Source organism: Bemisia tabaci, chromosome 2 (assembly GCF_918797505.1).
Source record: "Bemisia tabaci chromosome 2, PGI_BMITA_v3".
NCBI classification, from domain to species: Eukaryota; Metazoa; Arthropoda; class Insecta; order Hemiptera; family Aleyrodidae; genus Bemisia; species Bemisia tabaci.
Window position 1 is genome coordinate 79,355,177 of NC_092794.1, and position 20,279 is coordinate 79,375,455.

Genomic DNA, 20,279 nt, shown 5'->3' on the forward strand with positions numbered 1-20,279 from the left:
GATAGAGCAAAAGATTTTCATTCGAGGTGCGGTCTAACCCCTCGTGGGGGGGGAGGGGGCCCCCAGCAGTACCCACCCTACGAAAACCGTTAATATTGGCCGCTTCCTTGAAGTAGCGTTATGCGCGAAAATGGGCGGCAAAATGAAAGCAAGTAGCGTTTGTTCTGAGAGAACATCAATGTGGATTCTTGGAGGAGGTGACAAGGGGAAAGAGGTGCATACTCCTCCCTCCCCCTCCCCCTCCCCCTAAAAACAATCACGAAAAACGTTCATTAAACGCGAAAATTCCACTTTATAAGACGATTTTCAGAGCTTGTCATTGACATGCTCACACTAACATATTTTAACGAGGGGGGAGGGGGCGGGGGAGGAGAAGGGTTTATCCTCCCCTCTCCCTCCCACGAAAAATTTAAATAACCGCGAAAATGCCAATCTAAAAGGCGACTTTCAGGACGAGTCATTGTCATGCACTGTCATACGTTTCTTAGGCTCCCAAGCCAAAATTAAAAAAGGTGGGGGAGCGGTAATTTAAAAACATTACTTATTTTATAATAAGAGTAACGGGGAGACCCATGCAGCTGCAGTGAGAGACTTTTAAGATTTGAAGGGATACGTTATTACGCCGTACCTAGTCAGGGAACGTAGAGTAGGGTGGCCCTTATTTTTAACTTTTCGGAAATTTAAAGTGCGGAACCCTGCAAATGGTTCCATTTGATTAGGAAATAACGGGAACAAAATAAAAATGGAGAAAAAAAATTTTTAAATGGCGCCTCAAAGAGCCTAAAGTTGCGAGCGTGGTGTGCGAAGACGCGTTTTCCCGCCATTTCGCGAATTTTTTTCTCCCCTTTTAAGTGTTGTTACGGCGTTGAAATTTTTAGAGGTGACACATTTTTTAGGGTACTTTACGGAAAAAATAACCCAATTATCCTCGTCTATTTTAAAATGCTCTTTTCTTCCCCTCGAAGTGGCCACGCCGTGCGATTTCGCCAATTTTCACCAACAATCTCCCCGCACGGTGTGCCTTTTTACAACCTTTAAATTATTGCTACGGCTTTGAAATTTTCTGGAGTAGCACAGTTTTTAGAGTACTTTACGAGAGAAATAACAAAATTTACCGCGCCACTTTTAAAATGCCCCCTTATCCCCTCCAAAGCTATGCTCTATCATTTTAGGGATAAACAATTTCATGATATTACCAACCTTCTCCAAGCTTTCAGATTGGTTATTGGGATTTTGCCCTAAAATCAAGCCTTTTCGAGAAAAAATGGGAAAATTCGTGGAAAAGTCGGAATTCTGAGCAATTTTGGGGGGGCTTACTCCCCTCCCACCACGATAGAATTCACATAAACAAGAAAAAACTTATTCTACTAGTCGAGAGCTTCAAGAAAATCACCACCTTCAAAATTCCCACCGGGGGGGAGGGGGGGGGGAGGGTTACCCCTTGCTGGCCCACGGTCTAAAATTTGACACCATTCCATAAAGGCCCTATAAAGATCTTATACCTTAAGTTAAATTTAGATGTAATCTGTGCTCGGAAAAGAAAATTTCATGCTCTTTCCATTGGTGCCAACATTTTGAGAGATAAAAGTCTGCCAAAGCTGTATCTTAAAAGTTACAAACGAAACTTGAAATTTCAAGAAAATTCTAGCCTTTTTTTAGGTATCTGATCTCGTAGCTCGGCACCAACACGTCAAAATTAAAAAAACTAATACATATTTGTAAGCAGAATTGTATACTTCGAAAAAATGACAAGAATAATTTTTTTCACTGGATGCACTAGAATCACGCGGGAAAACGCTGATGAAGCCAACAATCAATTTATACGTAATTTCAGACGGCCGCCATTTTCTTATAAGCAATTTTGACTGTGTTCCCGAGGGGGGCTAATGGTAAACTTTTTTGGGGGGGGCTCAAGACATGTTTTGGAGCGCTTTAAAACACAAGAGAAGTTTGTGCTAATTTGTCCGAGGTTAGGCCCTTTTTTTGGCTAGAATGACTGGACTACTAGTACAATGCCATGCAAGCCATGATTTGCCTTTTTCTCACCACACACTGACAAACGTTCCAAAAGACTGAAAGTATTCCTCTGAAGACCAGAAAATCAGCAATATCTTCAAGAAACGACATACCAGTGTTCGTAATAAGCTAACATTTCGTATAGACTCGTTTATTTTGTTTAGCTGAAGATAAAATCTGGTTAAAATCAAATTTTGCTCACTTTCGGATAATTTCGTCAAACTCACGGCTAGAAATTGAAAAAACTTCTAATTTTCATACATCCATCGGACACTTAATGCAGTGATCATCCTTTTTTCAGCTTGAAGATAAGAGAAACAAAGTTGATGTCAACAAATTAAACATGACAAAAAAACCATTTAAATTATAATATTTAAAGAAAAAAAAATTAAAAGCGAAGTAAAAATTTTCCTAAGGCATGAAAATAATACATTTACCATGAATGGAAGTCCGATGAATACACATAGGATTGTAAAGTTGATAATACTATCATTGGAACTCCTTTTTCCGAGACTGTACAGTTTCTCAGACTGACTTCACCACCTGAGGAAAAATTCATATTAATTATAGTTGCCAAAAATTTAAAGTTAAAAAAAATAATTTGAAGAGGAATAGTGAGTAAACTTTGTCTTTGGCGTTGAATTTTATGGAGGAATAGAACTTCAAACCCTTTTTTCTCAGCTCAAATTTGGTACGACTAGGTACGTTTTTGTTATACAGTACAATCTCTCTATAGCGGCCGTCTTAACGGCGGAAATTTCTCTGTAGCGGCGAAATCGGCCGGCCCCTTGAACTTCTTAAGTTGAATACCCGTATTTTCCGTTCTGTATAGCGGCAGCGGCTTTCTCTAGAGCGGCGGTCTGGCAGCGGAGATCATACCGACCGAAGGCCTTGCAGTCTCGGGCGGGTCGAAGTGACACATGTTTTCGGATTTTTAAAGTTTGACATGTCGCCGACACGTAAGGTTGTGCGTGCCATTTCCGTATTGGTAAGAAGCAAACGAAGATCACAAAGAACCCCGCACAGAGCATGGGCTCAGCGGCTTTCTATGAAAGTCGATGAAACTTTAATAGATTGATATAAAGTTCATAATTAAGGGAAAGCCAAAAAATTAGCTCACTTCTGCGAGTAGAAGCCGAGATATTCACGATTGATCCCGGACTATTTTCTGTGCGGTGGAGGTAAATTCTCCGCGTCGCCTTACCTTGCTTGAACGTTTCGGCCAGGAAACCCCTCTCCCCACCAGGTAACTACGATGTCGCATGGTTTACACTCACTCCTTTCATTAGGACGCTCCGTTCGGGCTGTGCGATATGGAGTTCCCTCCTTCTCGCACCTCTCCCGTGCCGGCGCACATTGGTTCCAGAGCCCGATCTAGGCGGCATTAATTCGAAAAAATGACTTTTGGAAAAATTGAAAAATAGTACAACTGGTCGACACTACATACTCTGGAGGGTATTTCGGCCAAATATTATGATGATTGGATGAGTGATAAGGAAATGATAAGCTCCTAAAGGTGAGCGCGCAGGCCGTTCTCTCTGCGGCTGTATCCATTTCCTCATTTATCTCATTCGAGTGATGTTCCTAATAGAGGTTTGTCGCCATTTTGGGCAAAGAAACAAGGTTTTGAAGGTAGAATCCTAATATTCAAGTGAATTTGAAGGTTTAAGATGTTTAAATCATAACTTTACATTAAGTCTATGGCTCTAGATAAACCATTAGACATAGCGCTATTTTACGTTAATTTCGCGTAATTTTCCATAGAAATGGCTGAAAACAACTACTTTGCCGGCCTTTGCCGGGTCTCAAGCGGCCATTTCTAGTTAGTACTAATCCTAGGCATGATGTAGATATAAATATCTTTTGCCAGTTTTTGCCTATTTGTGAAATACAGCCTTTTAAAGTCGCCTGCTCAGCCCTCATGAGTATTGGATGTGGCTCGCGTGACGGGTGGGTGATATCGTTCGACCTCTCAGGCAATGTCAAAAAACTATTTCTCTTATGATATTCATTCAGAAGGAAGTTTATTCAATCGGTTTTCCAAAGAATTACCCAAAGATATCATTTCCATGGGCGTGCAAAACTCTGAGGAGATCAAAATTTTTCGTGTTAAAAATGATCTACTGCTACTAAAACGGCCCAAAACAACCAGGTACTTTGCCGGGTCTCAAGTGGCCATTTCTAGTTAGTACTAAGTAATCCTATGCATGGTACGGATACAAATATCTTTTGCCATTTGAAGCGAAAAAAATACATTACAACATTTTAAATTTAAGGTTGCTCTGGAATTAAAAAATCAACAGGCATTGCAGTTTCGTGAATTTTTTCCTGCTCACTGGTCGAAATGGTTTGATAGGGGCGACACCCTTTTATTGAATTTTAATACTGCCATTTCTGAAACTGCAACCAGAAGTAGATTCCAAAAACAGATCGTGCTGACTGGATGCTTCGTGAAGTTATTCAATGTAACAGCACCCCCCCCCCCTCTTCAACAAAAATATTCACCAGGGTCATACCAGGGTCTAAATATTAGTAAAATAGTAGATCGCTCTTGATGACTATAATCATTAAATTTGTCAAGATTATCATAGTTGTTCAAGCACAGAGCCACGTTGTCAAATTATTAATCCCGTGTTGAGTGCGAATTTGCTATTTTACGCACATTTACCATATTATGGTTAACGATAGGGTCAAATCGACTTTAAATTCGTGATCAGCGACCCAAAAAACTCATAGAAGCATATGTTGCACGGTGGTAAGGGTGATATTCTAATTAATGCCGCCTAGATCGGGCTCTGGAACCAATGTGCGGCGCCGCCGGCCGGTTTAATCTGAAATGTAGTTGCTGAAGCAGGTTTGACAAATGCGGGGAGAGGGAGGGAGTACGGCATTCGCACCGGCCGAGCGCATAAGCACCTATCTTCCCGTGAGTGACGTGAGGTCTGATCGAGAACGCTGAACAACGAGAGGAAAGGGACTCGGAATTCCTCAGTCATGCTGCGGCATGATAGAAAATAGTCCGGATTCAATTACGAATATCTCGGCTTCTACTCGCAAAAATGAGCTAATTCTTTGGCTTTCCCATAATTATGAACTTTATAACAATCTATTAAAGTTTCATCGACTTTCATAGAGAGCCGCTGAGCCCATGCTCTGTGCAGGGTTCTTTCTTTACATCGAGTGCGAGAGGTACATCATAATTCTTCATTGTTGCCCCCACTCCCCCCCAGGTTCGCGCGATTTGATCTTCTGTTGCTTTATTGTCTGTTCCAGTCATACTCTCACTATAGCAGACCTCTCTCTGTAGCAGCAAAGGTGGTCGGCCCCTTGAGAGTCCGCTATAGAAAGATTGTACTGAACTTGCAGCAACTTGTGATTAAAAATAACTGACAGTTTGAGATTGAGAGAATCAATGGACTTTCAGAAAACTAGACAAAATAACTTGCAACAGAGAGATAAAGGCATTTAGTTACAAGTTTAAAAATAAATAAATTGAAAAAAATAATTAAATAAATAAATGAAAAAACGAACGTGAAGAAACTAACATATGAAAAGGCGAACTCAGTGGTGCAACAAGCATCCCGCAGACTTCGCTGAGCAGAAGATCCTGGGTGCCTGGGCTGCAAGTTGCCAAATTTAGTTTAGAGAAAAGGAATGAATATTCTATGTTAAAATGTGATGGCACCCTGGGTTATATTGGAAATTAAACTATACATACAGAGAATGAAAAGCAAACATTTTACAAATATTCCACAAATTTTATATTTTACTGGAAGAAATCGAGCAATATTTACCTTTTGATGATGAAGTCCTAGATTCTGCATTAGATTTACTAAGATTAAGATTTTGGAATGAAAACTTACCATTTTGCTGGTGGAACAAATGGAAAATGCTAATGTCAGACAGAGTTGTCTTCAGAGTATCTACGCAGATCACACTCAAATGTCCGGTTGAAACCAGATATAAAAGGAAAGACTTGCTGTTCAGATGAATATAACTGGGTAATGCCTTAAGTACAATAGGTGATATAATATGCATTCCTGTCTTAATACTGAGAAGATGGAGAGTGTCCGAGAATGCAAGAGCAACATATTTAGAATTGATAACACAGCCACAGACCGGAGAGCCTGAAAATATTTGAAAAACTGAGCAATGAAATAAGCCAGGCAAAAAACGACGTGAAGTTGAGTGAAAGAGATAGCTCTAAAAAAAATTTAAGGAGAACATGTTAGATGTCAAGCTCATGTTCATTGACAAGTTGAAGTAAACCAACGTAACAATATCTGGAAACCAATGCAACAAAACATTTTTAGATCTGCAAGTATCCTCTTGCACAGTATGGACATCTACAGTGAGAACATGAGGGTGAAAAGATCCATACCAACGATTTCAATGTAACAGTGGATAATCATTTATTTTCCTCTAATGCTATGACAACTTTTAATCAGGAGGGTGAGCCCTAAGACTGATTAAAAATGTAGTCAAATAGCATGAGACCCACTCTTCCATAAGGTCGGTTTTGTGATCCGTTCTTGAATACTCTTTTGAACTAGTGGAGCAAATGGAGGTGGTAATGTATTCTTGCAAATCCTCATACCAGTCAAATGGTAGGGATCATCATCTTCTTTTAAATATTGTAAAATGATCATTTCTGTATGTTTGTGGTCAAGCGTTACGTTCCTGCCATTCAGAGCAAAGCTCTACATTAAAAACAAGGAGGAGCAAATGGAGAAGATTCAGTTGGCGACTTAAATTTTGGGGGCCATTTTTGAATGATATCTTTTGCATCCTAGAGAGGAGAAACAAAAGGATGCCATGAGAAATTACTGAATATCCAAGAGAGCTGTATGAAATATCTTATCTCTGCGAAAGAAAAAAATTGTGCTCTTTTATTTTTAGTCTAAATGGTCCTCAGGGAAAGCAAAAAAGAAGACTGACATCTATGAGAAACCCACAAGTACAGATGCTAGTTTTGTTAGTTTTCAACTCGCCAGCACACAAGATGGCAGCCTTCAGTGACCTGCTGCTTGATGGTTCAAGCTTCATCTCGCTTTGTCTACAAGATGAAGTAGGACATAACCCTATCTGTGCTGTGTGATACATTGATTTTCGATGTCCGGTCGTGATTTTCAAGAATCAGGCTGCTGATAATGATAATGGAGAGAGTGCCCTCGGCAAATGACAAAATCGAGAAAGAAGGAGCTAGGATATTGGAAATGAGACCAAAAAAAGGACCTCTGGAAATTAATTAAAAAATAAAATACAAAACCAGATTGACACAGATGACCACCTCACAACAATTAAAGGGGGGGGGGGGAAGCATTTGATGTGATAAATTACCGCTCTCCAACTTTTTCCATGAGTTCTAAAAATTGTTTAAGAAATTCGGAATTGGAGTAGCTTCCATAAATAAATATCCTTTGACAAATGCTTTCTACAGAGGCTAGAAAGGTGAAAACTCAGATTGAGAGAAGTAAGGCACATATCTGTATCCTAGAGCCAAAAGGTACCAGACTTCATTTTAGTCTTTTCGAGATATCAGGGGAAAACCGTGCATCCGTCCATAGATTCCAATTTTTGAAACTCCATAACTCTTCACCTGATCATTGTGAGATTGGGCTACAAAATTTCCCCACACACCCACAGCCGTTAATAGAGATTTCAAAAACGCCACTAACTTGATTTTTCCAAAAATATCAGTTAGGTGCCTCTTGGCTCTGGGGTACTAATATGAAATTGAATACATAAATTGTGATATTTAAGAAGACCAGGCAGGAAGAGGAATCGGCAAAAGAATGAAGGCACTTCTAATGAATATTAGGGTTAATGAAGAGAGAAAACCGACGGTGGCAGCGCATTGTACAACTTCAACCAATAAAAAGAAGATGACCTTAATGAAAAGAGGAAGAACTGCTGAGATGAGTGAACAAAAGATCAGGTAGTCGTTGATAATACGCTAAGGCAAATGAAGCAAGAAGCTTCGAAACAACTGAAATAAAATAATTACACAAAACAAATCAAACTTTATGATTTGACGACTGGGACAAAGGGGCCTGTTGCAACCTTCTGCTAGAGCAAAAATAAAAGTTGTTTATTACAAAAAATGTCTCAAAAATCACAATGAGCGCATCGGCAAAATCTGAAATGCACTCCTAACTTTGCGATCTGCGTAGGAAATATGCATTTTTCTGAGCTTCCCGCTTCAAAAACGATACTACTGCGCAGGTGAACATTTCGTTAGGAATCTTTCTATCCAACCCCTGCTCAGTAGGATGCTAAGCAATATTCAACATGGGCGATGCCAATCTGCCAAAACACTTGCGACAGGACGACATTCTATCCACCTGATAACAATCGGCGTGTTTACATTCACGTTTTTCTCTCGTTGATAGATATTTACCTTGATTGACCTTGTGCTCCTCTCCACTTGCCTGCAGAAGTGTTCACAATGTTGAATATTGCAAAACCTCCTAGTGAACAAGAGTTGAATATTGCGAAACCTCCTAGTGGACAAGGGTTGAATGGAACGACTCTTCCAATGAAATGTTCACCTGCGCTTTAGTATCCTTTTTGAAGAAGGAAGATAAAAAAAAACGCAAATTCTTATGCAGATTATGAAGTTAGGAGCAGGGATTTAGAGCTGAGGTTTGAGGGAGCATCATAAACGGAGCCGCATCGGCGCGCGAGGCGGAGGCCCGGCGCGGACTTTCATGCCGCTTCGATCAGTGCGCCGGGGGAGCGCATATGCCGTTGAGGCGGCTTCACCTGGTGAAGCCGACTCCCGGCTCCTTTTCTGATGCTGCATCAGTTTTGATGCTGAGTCCAGCATCAAAATTAGCGGCTTCAATTAGCAGACGCGTCGGACGCCAGCGCCCCGGCGTGGGCCACCGCGCCAATGGGAAACGTAAACAAAGGGGTGTTCCGCGAATTCATCGCCGAGTCCGAGGGTCGCGGTCTTCTGGGACAGCCCCGTCGGTAATTAAGCTGGGTGGCGGGTCCGAAAATTAAGGCCGTATCGGGCCGCAAGCCGACGGTCCGGCCTCAGAGGCTGAGGCCCATGAGCCAGCATCAAACCTCAGCATCAGCGCTTGAGGCTGGCTCGGTCGGCTCTCCAGCATCGGGCTTCAATGCCCGAAGCCGGCGGCCGGCAGGTTGAGCGCATCAGGCTCGGAGCCGTATGCCCGAACGGCCGCTACCTGGGCATACGGCATTGATGCTGAAGCTACGAGTTGATGCTGTACAGCATAACCTCATGAGGCGCCTCAAATGCCTGGTTAGGAGAGCATTTCGGACTTTGCCGATGCGTTCTCCGTGATTTTCGAGACATTCTCTGTAAGAAAAAACTCTTCTTTTTGCTCTAGCAAAAGTTTGCCACAGGCCCATTGCTTCCATTATTTATCATATCTGTCTCCCCTATACAAGTGATGTAAACAGAGTTGCAGCGGATACAGTAGCTTTACAGGCTACAGCCTTACTTGAGACTTCTGGTCCTACTTGATACTCTTGAGCACCTATCAATGCTTGTGGTGGCAAGCCACGCGCTTCCCCAATTAGCACCACTCATTGCCCACAGCTCGCAACAGTCGCGACTACATAAGCCGCGAGCGAGCTCAGAACCTTTGCGCACTCCACAAACGTCAGTCATACAAGACACATCGCACAGCACCTCGCGGACATCATGCAGCCGGCCAACTCGCCCTTTTCCAACAACCTTTCTTAGGGCCACCACTTGATGAGCACCTCTCATGACTTAGTCCATACGCATATTATCTGTATTTTCTAGTTGTTCCTTCCCTCAGCTCTCTTACATTTGGCAGTGCACTTGCTTTCATTTCAGTTTTACAGAAGATTTTTGATGAGGGTGCACCCATGTAGTGCACTTTGGATCAAGGCACTGCTGGAATATCTTGAATTATCCCTTTGTTGAAGGGATCCTATCATTGTGGGATGAGCAACATCCGAGCACATCGTTTGTCTTTAAATTGCTTCTGTTGAAATGCCAATTTTAATTCACCAAATGATGCATTTTTTCCCCCTGTGACTAATGCCATCTGAGTGACTACCATTGCTCGCCTGACTATGAAACTACGAATACAGAAAAAAATTTCCTTACCAAAAGCTTGCTCCCAAATGACATTATCATTGTCTTTTTGCATTTGAACTACCGTGATGGCGCCATAGAGGCTTGGACTGAAATCATTCTTTATTCTAAGCTCCTGGCCATTAGAAATCTGAAACAAAAGACATTTAACTGTAAGTTGTAAACAAATAGTCCCAAATCACCCCCAATAACTTTTCTGTTAATTGAATTGTATCAATTAGAAATTTTGGATCTTACGCCCAGAATTTCCTTTGTACAAAATAAAAAATATACTTGGATCATACTCAAATATGTGATTTTTGGAAGGGTTTCTTCTCCTTCTTTTTTTTTTTTTTTTTTGTAAATCGGGCATCTGATGTTAGAATACAACTAATTGAGCTTTCTAAATTTTTTGATGACAAATGAAAGTTGGAAAATGTCTGTAACATTGAAATGTTTTCCATCCCTCTCTGAAAGATGTAACTTATAGTTAAGGTAATTTTTGAGGCACTTGCTTATGCTTAAAATGAAAGTCAAATGAGGGAAAAAACGTACTTCTATCCTCTCAAATGGTTGTAGCTCTAAAGATGGTAGATTCAATGACTTTGAGTTCTCTGAGATTGCAGATGAAAATTTACTAGATTGTTGATGAGGAACTGTTGCAGTTAGACTATCTGGCATTGTGGTTTTTCCATGCATAAATTTAGGTTTCTTCATCGGTGTGAGAATATTTGTCAGAGAGCCTCTTACGATTTTCTCAGCTGGTCTTTTGGAAGCTTGTTTCCCCACATTCACGGAGAGAGTCACTCCGATTGAGGAACTGAGGGCAAAAGGAAGCAAAAAATCGAGCAAACTTCAGAGATTAAAACACAAAATAAGGATAAGAACACCCTTCCTGCCAGAAAATGCTGAGGCCGAGTTTCGAAGCTTTTCAAGAACTTCCCATAACCTCTCTTTCCTCTTTTCTATTGGAAAATGCACAATTCCAAGAGCATCTGTTTTGATAAGGATAGTACTTATTTTGCAAACATTTCTATGTGAGTGAGTAAAATATTGATGATAATACTACAAGATTACATATGTTTCCATTCATCCCACATTTCCACCCCAACTGAATACACTTTCTTAATTAATTTTTCTAGATATGTCTCTGAAAAATCTGCCAGAAAATTTTCTTGAATTAAGGAGTAAAAAAAAAAATCTAAACAAAATTGTTTAATATAACAATGTTGTGTCATACTTCAAAAAAGGCAACTATCACAGAAAATCTGCAACAAAGCAAAACCAGAATAGGTTGTTTAATGGTTTCACCATCAAAATAAGGTTTCTTTATGGAGCATTTTTCTAATGATCTAAGAACATTAGTAACCGCAAGGAACCAACATGAAGATCAGTTTTCTCTTTAAAACAAGAGACATGGTTCTAACGGCTGCAATGTATCGGAGAGCAACGACAAAAGCTGACAACACTAAAAGGACAGGAGAGATTCTAGGAAATAACAAAGCTCTTCCATTGTCTTCCTTTTTTCGGGAAAGCTAAAGCTCCGACCAATCAGCAATTTGGGCCCTGTCATTGGGATCACACAACCCCTGTCACCTGCTGACAACCTTCTTGAGACAGACAATAGTTTTCCCTAATTGCTGTCTCTTTTAATCCTTGTCATCTAGAAGTTACAGCTAAGAGGACACGGTTCATTTTAAAAAATTTTAATTTTTCTGAAGACCACCCGCGATTATTTTTGACAAAAGTGTCAAGAAAGGTCTCTAGATTGAGGAATTCAAAACCGCAAAATCGTAAGTGGGGCTGTTTCTTTTTTTTATTTTCGACTTTTTCTATTTTTAAGGGTAAAATGGTGGCAAAAGCCAATGTGTGACCACCGAAACCCACCGCCATCTGGTCAAATGAAGTTAAAATTCTATGTATGTTAGTCGTTGACATGTAAATGGGTGTCCTCAAAAGTTTCAAACCCTCCCTCAAAGAATTGCATCCCCTCATGCAGTGTTGCCAAGTTACGTATCCGATAATGACGCGGCTGACGGGGCAATGTAGATTTGAATTGGGATCATAACCAAAAATCATGAAAACACTGACCGTTATACACTGTGTGGATAATTTTAGATCCAATTCGATAAAAGCGTCCGCAGTTGCCATATTTCCGTTTTTTAAAATTGCAAAATTCGGCCAGAAAATGTCAATTTTTTTATTTGATTAAAACCAGTAAATCACTATTTTTCAGCGACATTCTCAAATTACGGAGATTTAATTCCTTTTAAAGCAAATTCAAGATTCATCAATGAAAAAGGTACTTTTCGTCCTGTATGCAGGTTTGCCAAAAACTTTTAAGCAGCAACAAAAATGCCCTCTGCATGGAGATAGATGAATCTTGGGCGGTCTAAAATTGACATGGGTGTACTCTTTTTACATACTAAATTAGACTAGCTGCTCCGGGCGCCCTCCACAGCTAGCAATGGTGGTGCAGAAGCTTATTTGGAATCGGAGCAATTAGTTGAATCTATTTAATAATGATGATGATTCTGTGGCAGAAGATGAATGAAATTAACTGCCTCGCTGCAATACAGGGTGGAGACTGACATTCTACCAAAAAATGTGATAAAAAGCCCTCATTATCATTTTTTTTTTTTAATTTTTTAATACTTTTCTACTGACTATGACAGTTTACTTTAAATGAAATGAAGTGTATTTGTCACGTTAGTGAAGCAGATTATCAGGTTTTTTTTATGTTATTTTTGTAATTTTTTAGTTTTATTTTTTAATAATTTTTTATGACTATTGAAATGTAATTTAAATGAAATGAAGTGTGTGAAAAGAGGAAGAGGAATTGAATACTTGCGAACAATAAAGTAAAAACATGAATTCTTTTAGGCCTTTGGGATTTATAAAAGATCAAAGCACCTCTTTGAACACGATATTTTTTTTACGGTTGCCTTTGGGAAGAGTTTGTGCTTTAACATTTTTGTATGAAGTAGCTCGTGGGAGTGCAACATACCGACAGTGTAAGTCGGCAATCACATAACCCGGTTTGCGACGTCGCAGACTTCCTGTCATACTTTATTTTCTAAACGGAAAACTACTCAACAGCAATTCTTTAAAACTGCCATGATTTTTCTTCTCAGTGCGAAGAAAAGTCTGCAAAAACTTCATGGAATAACGTCAATTTATTCTCCTTTAAAAGAAATAACATAGAGGTGGAGATTTTGAGACACCGCAAACGAGTTATGTGATTGCCGACTTACACCGTCGATATAGTTGACCATGGCTATAAAATGGTTGGGGTTAATAAATGCCGACTCGTTTCAGTGTTTGACCCTGAGCTTTGTTGATGGTCATGCAGGACGCAATGCGAATTGGAAATTGTCGCCTCTTAAAAGAGAAAGGGAGAGAGGAGTCTGCAGGTGACAAATCAATTCTTCGCAGTAAAATTCTTTCACCAGTCTCCTCGCCGGAAATGACCTGCACATCAAGACAATTTTCATAAAGTTTCCGGACTATCAATCGGGTACCATTCGATAAACCTTCAGAAACGTTGAGATTTCTTAAAAGCATGACAATAACCCCCTCCTTAAGTGTGAGTTTATGCGGTGGTAAGCCACTAAGACCAAGACTGTCCAAGAATTAGAGGGAAAAATTGAGAGCCTCCCTCTATATCTCTGCAATGAGCCTGTTAACACTACAGTGCGTTTTAGAGTCACCTGGAAGAAGTTCAACAACCTTGTCGTTAATTTAATTGCAATGCTCATTTTTAGGGGCAAGAATTGCGCAGTTTGTGAAATCTACGTTCGCGAACATGAGGAAGCTATATCTTTTCCATAAATTTCAGTAATAATATCAGTTTCGGTAATAATGCTTGTCGGTAAATCAATGAATTACGGCATGTCCTAGTCAGCAGAGGGGTAAACACCATCACCTATTCCGAGTAAAAATTTTGCAAACTCCACCTCGTCTGGCAATTTTGCAAATTTGAAACAAAATTAGAAAGAGAAAAGAACATATAAAAATGAAATGTCCACAACAATACGTGTTGTTAGCAATACGTGTGCACACCTACACTGCTGCAGCTAACAAGTCAGGGTCAGTCAAGCCGCCAGGATGCTTATCAAGAGGTGGTGAAGGGGAGCAGCCGAGAGAATGCAAGGGAATGTGGGTGGCAAGTGACAAACAACAATGCGACCCAAACTTCCTCCTTTACGGTTAGGGGGAGGAGAGCTAGACGAAAGAAAACGGCGTTAGCCAAGGGAACGTGGCAGAGGGATGGCTGAAAGCGTAGAGGGGGGGGGGGGGGGGGTTACGTAGCGACAGGCAAGCAGGTAGCGGCCGGAGGACCGCTTAAAACAGCTGAATTTTACTCGTCGATAAAAGTAAGAAAATTTGAGACAATCTAAAAAACAATTACAGCCTGCAAATCTGCAGATCAGAAGCTTTCATTTAAAAAAAACCCATACAAATCAGTCTGGTGGTTCTCTCGAAGTTAACGTCCAAAGATTCGGACCTCAGTTTTTATACATAGGAAAATATTCAAGAAAATTATAGGAGAAAATTTGAGAAAATCGAAAAACAAATTACAGCCTGCAAATCTACAGCTCAGGGGCTTTCATTTAAAAAAAAGATCACGCAAATCGGTCTGGTGGTTCTCTCAAAGTTAACGTCCAAAGATTTGGAACTTTGCGTTTTAATATATAGGATAGGAGTTATCTTTTCTTCTCTTCGCAAAATGTAAGTGAAAAATTGTTCAAATTTTACTTTTTGATTCCGAAGCAAATTCTGAGAACCTCAAAAAATCGCTCGCACACTTAATACACAGGAATGAACACCCTAACCTATCTCGGTCATGAACCTCTAAACTTCATTTCCCAAACTACGATATTTTTGCTGTTACTTTCAATTTTTCAAAATCTGGAACAATTAGATAAAACACGCTTTTATCATTTGTGAACCTTGAAGTTTTTTCTCTTTAAAGTTGGACTTTAAGAGATTGGGGCTTCAATTCTTTGCGAACATCAGTAAAATCTCTGAACGGTTCGTGTTTACTACTTACTCGCAATTTAAAAACTATTTTTCCTAATTTTTCTTTGGATAATAAGGGGGGGGGGGGTCCAAATGTTATGCTTTCAGTCAGGAACAATAACATCGGAAATTATTTTCGAACAAAATCTGCTCGTCGCTTTATGTGTACTTACTTTCATAGATCAGCTGCGTTCCCTAATAGAAGTTCAGTGACTTTGACAATGTCTCATTGTATGTAAAAATTCTTCAGTTAATAGTCTATCAATTGATAATATCGCTGAAAAATAAGGATTTACTAGTTTTAATCAAATAAAAAAATTGACATTTTCTGGCCGAATTTTGCAATTTTAAAAAACGGAAATATGGCAACTGCGGACGCTTTTATCGAATTGGATCTAAAATTATCCACACAGTGTATAACGGTCAGTGTTTTCATGATTTTTGGTTATGATCCCAATTCAAATCTACATTGCCCCGTCAGCCGCGTCATTATCGGATACGTAACTTGGCAACACTGCATGAGGGGATGCAATTCTTTGAGGGAGGGTTTGAAACTTTTGAGGACACCCATTTACATGTCAACGACTAACATACATAGAATTTTAACTTCATTTGACCAGATGGCGGTGGGTTTCGGTGGTCACACATTGGCTTTTGCCGCCATTTTACCCTTAAAAATAGAAAAAGTCGAAAATAAAAAAAAGAAACAGCCCCACTTACGATTTTGCGGTTTTGAATTCCTCAATCTAGAGACCTTTCTTGACACTTTTATCAAAAAAAATCGCGGGTGGTCTTCAGAAAAATTAAAATTTTTTAAAATAAACCGTGAGGAGACATACAAAAGATATGGTTTCAGACTTTGACGTACTAAGTTGTTAGTTTGTTTGGAGGCACATTTGTATTTTCCACCAATGGTTCACTGTTGCTATTGCTTGGAGTTACATTGGGTTTCACAACTATATCTTCCCGCTTTTCGACTATAATTTTACTCTTGGCCTCTGAAGAACTGGAGAACTGAACATTGTCGCTGCAGAAAGGTGCAGGAGCCTCTCCAGTGTCTGGTGCGGCTGGAATGAAGATAGGTGTTATTCTCCGCCTTCCATCAGACGTTCTTGTTTCGATCTGTTTGTTTGTTGGTATCAATTTTACAGAGGCTGAAGCATTGCAGTTAGATATAGATACTTGTGGTTTCTCTGAAGTATGTTCTGAGGCACTATTGTTCACTTGGGCAGTGTCGCCCTTTTTAGATGTCCTGTTTTCGATGGCTGCAAGGATCTCTGGGTTCTCAATGATTAGGGAGGAGTTGCGCTGTTTATTGAGAAGCGAAGTCCCATAGATTTTCTCGAAGGCTGCATTCTGAAACAAAAGTCAGAAATTGCTTTCAGTCAAATTCAACCATGCATTAATATTGAGCTGACAGAAAACTGAGAGAGAAACGTCACTAGGTTCTTGAAAAACAAAACAAATGCTTACTTTATTATAAAAGCAACCTCGCTACTATACGCCAGCGAAATATGGGCACTAAGGTATATTAATCAGTTGGAAACAGCGCAACGTAAATTCCTCAAAGGAACCCTTCAATTACAGAAATGCACCCCGCACTACATCATCAGAGCAGAAGCGAATGTTGAGAAACTAGAAACCAGGGTGATTGCTCGTGCATTAATTTGGCTACTTAAAATCGGAAACATGCCCAAAACCAGGTATCCAAAATTATGCCTAGATAAACTAATTGAACTAGATAAAAGTAGGATGAACAACATCAAACACAATTGGGTAACTCAATTGAAACTGATACTTGGTACAGCAAACAATCAAGCACTGCTAAATGAAGATCTGAGTCTCGCAGAAACTAAAATAAAAGCAGCTACTATTCTTGCCAACCTTAGGATTAAATTAATAAATGACGACTTAAGTAAGATTGAAAACTCATCCTTTACCCCACTCTACAAACAAATAAGTACTTCAAATAGTCATGCCGAACAACAGGCTAACTACTTGAATTATCGTATAAATTTCAAACAGAAAAGAGTTTTTAGCCAGCTGAGAACACACAATGAAAAGTATCTCAAAATTGGAATAAATCAGTGTTGGTACAAAGTAAACATTAAAGAACAGTGCTCTATCTGCAATCTATGCCGTCTGGAAAAACTAGAACATATCCTCTTTAAATGTCCAATGTACACATATCCTCTTTAAATGTCCAATGTACACTAGCGTTGGGAACTTCTATTTTAAAAATGTACCAAGTTCAATGTCAATCCTAAAAAAATCAGCAAAAATTGAGCCCATTTCCGCACTATATATGTTTTTGTCATCAGCGGTGAAAATTAGATCTTTTATCCTAAACGAGTAGAAAGAGTAGACGAGTAGACCCTATATTCTTACACTTTTACACTTTTATACTTTTATACCTGGCTTATGATGCTTTTGTTTTTGTTTTTTAATGAACCTTATATAATTGTCAAGAACCTCTTTTTATAAACCCGTTATTTTGGGTAAAATAAAATACTATTCTGTTCTATTCTATTCTTATTATAAAAGCTGGGAAAACGAGAGGACATTGAGTGAATCTTGGATGGGACAGAAATGTGATATCACAGTTTCTCTGTAAATCAAATCTTTCAAAATGAGTAAACAAAAGGACCATTGTATTCCAATTGTTCTTGTATCTTTACAAGAGATGAGTGGACAGGGAAGGGGGGGGGTAAGCTGCACCTAAATCTACATGGTTATCCAAAAGTCACCTACCACCCCTCTAACTTTTTTCCTAATCGAGATAGAAGTTTGAAACTATGGGAATGTTCTTCGGTCTAAGGTAGCAACTTTTCAGTCCCCCCAAAATTCTGGGGGGCGGCTCCCACTAAAGGGGTCGGGGGCAAACTTTTTGTTTTCAAAAGGCTACCATCCTTTTGTGATACTTCATTCGAAAGATAATAAAAAAAGAACATTTTTTGCGCAAACCGCAGGTCAAAATGTTGATTTTTGACAAAATGGCGGCTGGTCAAAGTTCAAAATGCTGGATAATTGGCATCTCCGTCTTACATCGGCGGATTGGTCTGAAACGCAGGGTTTTTCGTGACGAGACAAACGACTCTGACATCAGTTTTCCAGAAATGTCAGTTCTATTCAAAATGGCGGCGGTTAAAATGGCGGCTTAGAGCGGGAAGTGGATATTTAGGCTGCTTCTCGTCGGATTTGTATGGACTTGGTATCCGGGGGTATTTGGGCACGAAAAGAACGAATCTTTCATTGGGTTTTTGAAATTTTTAAAAGCTTTAAAATCGCGGCGAAAATATGACAGAAAATCCACATCACGGCTGTTTACCGATGGATTTGCACAAAAGTCAATGGCGATGTTGCATGCGTGAGGACTTTGCGATTTGACTGTTGATTCTTATGTAAAAGTTCGCGAGAAACAGGATGGTGCCACTGGTTTTCTCTGAAATAAACTCCCAAGCTCAAAAAAAGCTCTTAAGTTGAGGCCAAAATGGAGGGAATATCCCACCCTACCCTGAGAGTCCACCTCTACATCAAGACAAATTATCCATGCAAAGATAGGGAGCAAATACATTGACAGGACTGCCAATTTACTTGGGTACTCCAAAACTGAAAACACGGCAACCCTGCTAATGTATTTGCTCCCTATCTTTGCATGGAGAGTTATTGTCTTGATGTAGACGTGGACTCTCGGGGTAGGGTGGGATATCCCCTCCATTTTGGCCTCAACTTGAGAGCTTTTTTAGAGCTTGGGAGTTGATTTCAGAGGAAACCAGTGACACCATCGTGTTTCTCGCGAACTTTTATAAAAGAATCAACAGTCAAATCGCAAATTCCTCACACATGCAACATCTCCATATTCTGGGGGTTTTTGGCTCGAAAAGAATTAATACTTTATTAGATTTTTGAAACACTGCATGTCGTCAAAATGGTGGCGGAAAAATAACGGAAAATCCGCATCCACCATCGCCATTCGCATTTTTGCCGCCATTTTAAAGTTTTTAAAAATTTCAAAAACCCAATGAAAGATTCGCTCTTTTCGTGCCCAAATACCCCCGGATACCAAGTCTCATACAAATCCGACGATGAGCAGCCTAAATATCCACTTCCCGCTCTAAGCCGTCATTTTAACCGCCGCCATTTTGAAAAGAACTGACATTTCTGGAAAACTAATCCCAGAATCGTATTTCTCGTCCCGAAAAACCCAAGGATTCTTCCCCAAGGAGCTTCCCAAGTGTAACCGGAATTTCGAGTTGAAATTTCGCATGAAGATACTGGAGATGATTTTAGGGATGCCGTATTTTTTCGTTTTTTCGAATGGGGTCGGGAAAGCCCTCAAAAAAAGGGCTAAAGATGCGGAAAAAACGCGTGCACTAGCGGCACAAGGTAAACGTAGGTGATAGAGGCTCTCCATCCTTATCAGTACCGCATGGCCAAACGGTAGCGTGCTCGCCTCGCAGGCGGGAGGTCGTAGGTTCGGATCCTGACTACAGCCCGCAATTTTATTTTATTTTATGCTTCTTTATTTTTCTTTTACTTTATTTTGCACCATTCTCTCCGCAAACCGACTTACGAGGTAGAACACGTAGTGACTGAAGATTTTTACATACCTATGCTGATAAAAACTTGAAGTTTCTCTTGGATTGAAACGTTATACGAGGTCTGTTAGATTAGAAACCGGATTTTGGTCATAACTAGCCCACAATGCGTCCAAATTACGTTTTCTTGAGCTTTTCTGATAGCTGGAAATATACTTAAGAACGCTACGTTCACAAGTTTGAAAAATCCTAATGAGCTTTGTTGGTATGTGGCTTGAAGTAAGGCAACCTCAAGGGTGTTTTGCGATTTTTATGTTTCACCGAACTTGTCTTTCTTTTTTCGGTCTTGCACTACATTTTTCAATCCACAAGGACGATTGGAGTTTAGCCTCCATATCGTAGCCGTACACTAAAATATTGTCACCGAAAATTATCCTATCCAAAAATGTAGGATCACTGTTAGAACGTTCAAGCAGCTAAAGGGAAATTGACATTTGGTTGGATTTTCGTTCAACGGACAACAATCGAGGGGCAAGTGTACCTGAAACTCGATGCGTGTCTACATATTCTATCAAAATTGTATGTACAGAGCCTTCAGAAATATTACTCTGTTCAACAAGCTC

The 20,279-nt window shown here is 39.9% G+C and overlaps 1 protein-coding gene across 2 annotated transcripts in view; it reads right to left on the reverse strand.

The window, feature by feature from the left end:
- Hira (histone cell cycle regulator-like protein) overlaps nt 1-20,279 on the reverse strand; it is a 72,694-nt gene that overhangs the window by 22,742 nt on the left and 29,673 nt on the right. For both annotated transcript variants that reach the window (XM_072296361.1, XM_072296360.1), the window contains 5 exons: nt 15,987-16,474; nt 10,652-10,916; nt 10,130-10,247; nt 5,880-6,143; nt 2,454-2,559 (listed from right to left, as the gene is read on the reverse strand). In XM_072296361.1, coding sequence (XP_072152462.1) covers nt 2,454-2,559; nt 5,880-6,143; nt 10,130-10,247; nt 10,652-10,916; nt 15,987-16,474 — 1,241 coding nt within the window. The remainder of the gene's footprint in view (nt 1-2,453; nt 2,560-5,879; nt 6,144-10,129; nt 10,248-10,651; nt 10,917-15,986; nt 16,475-20,279) is intronic.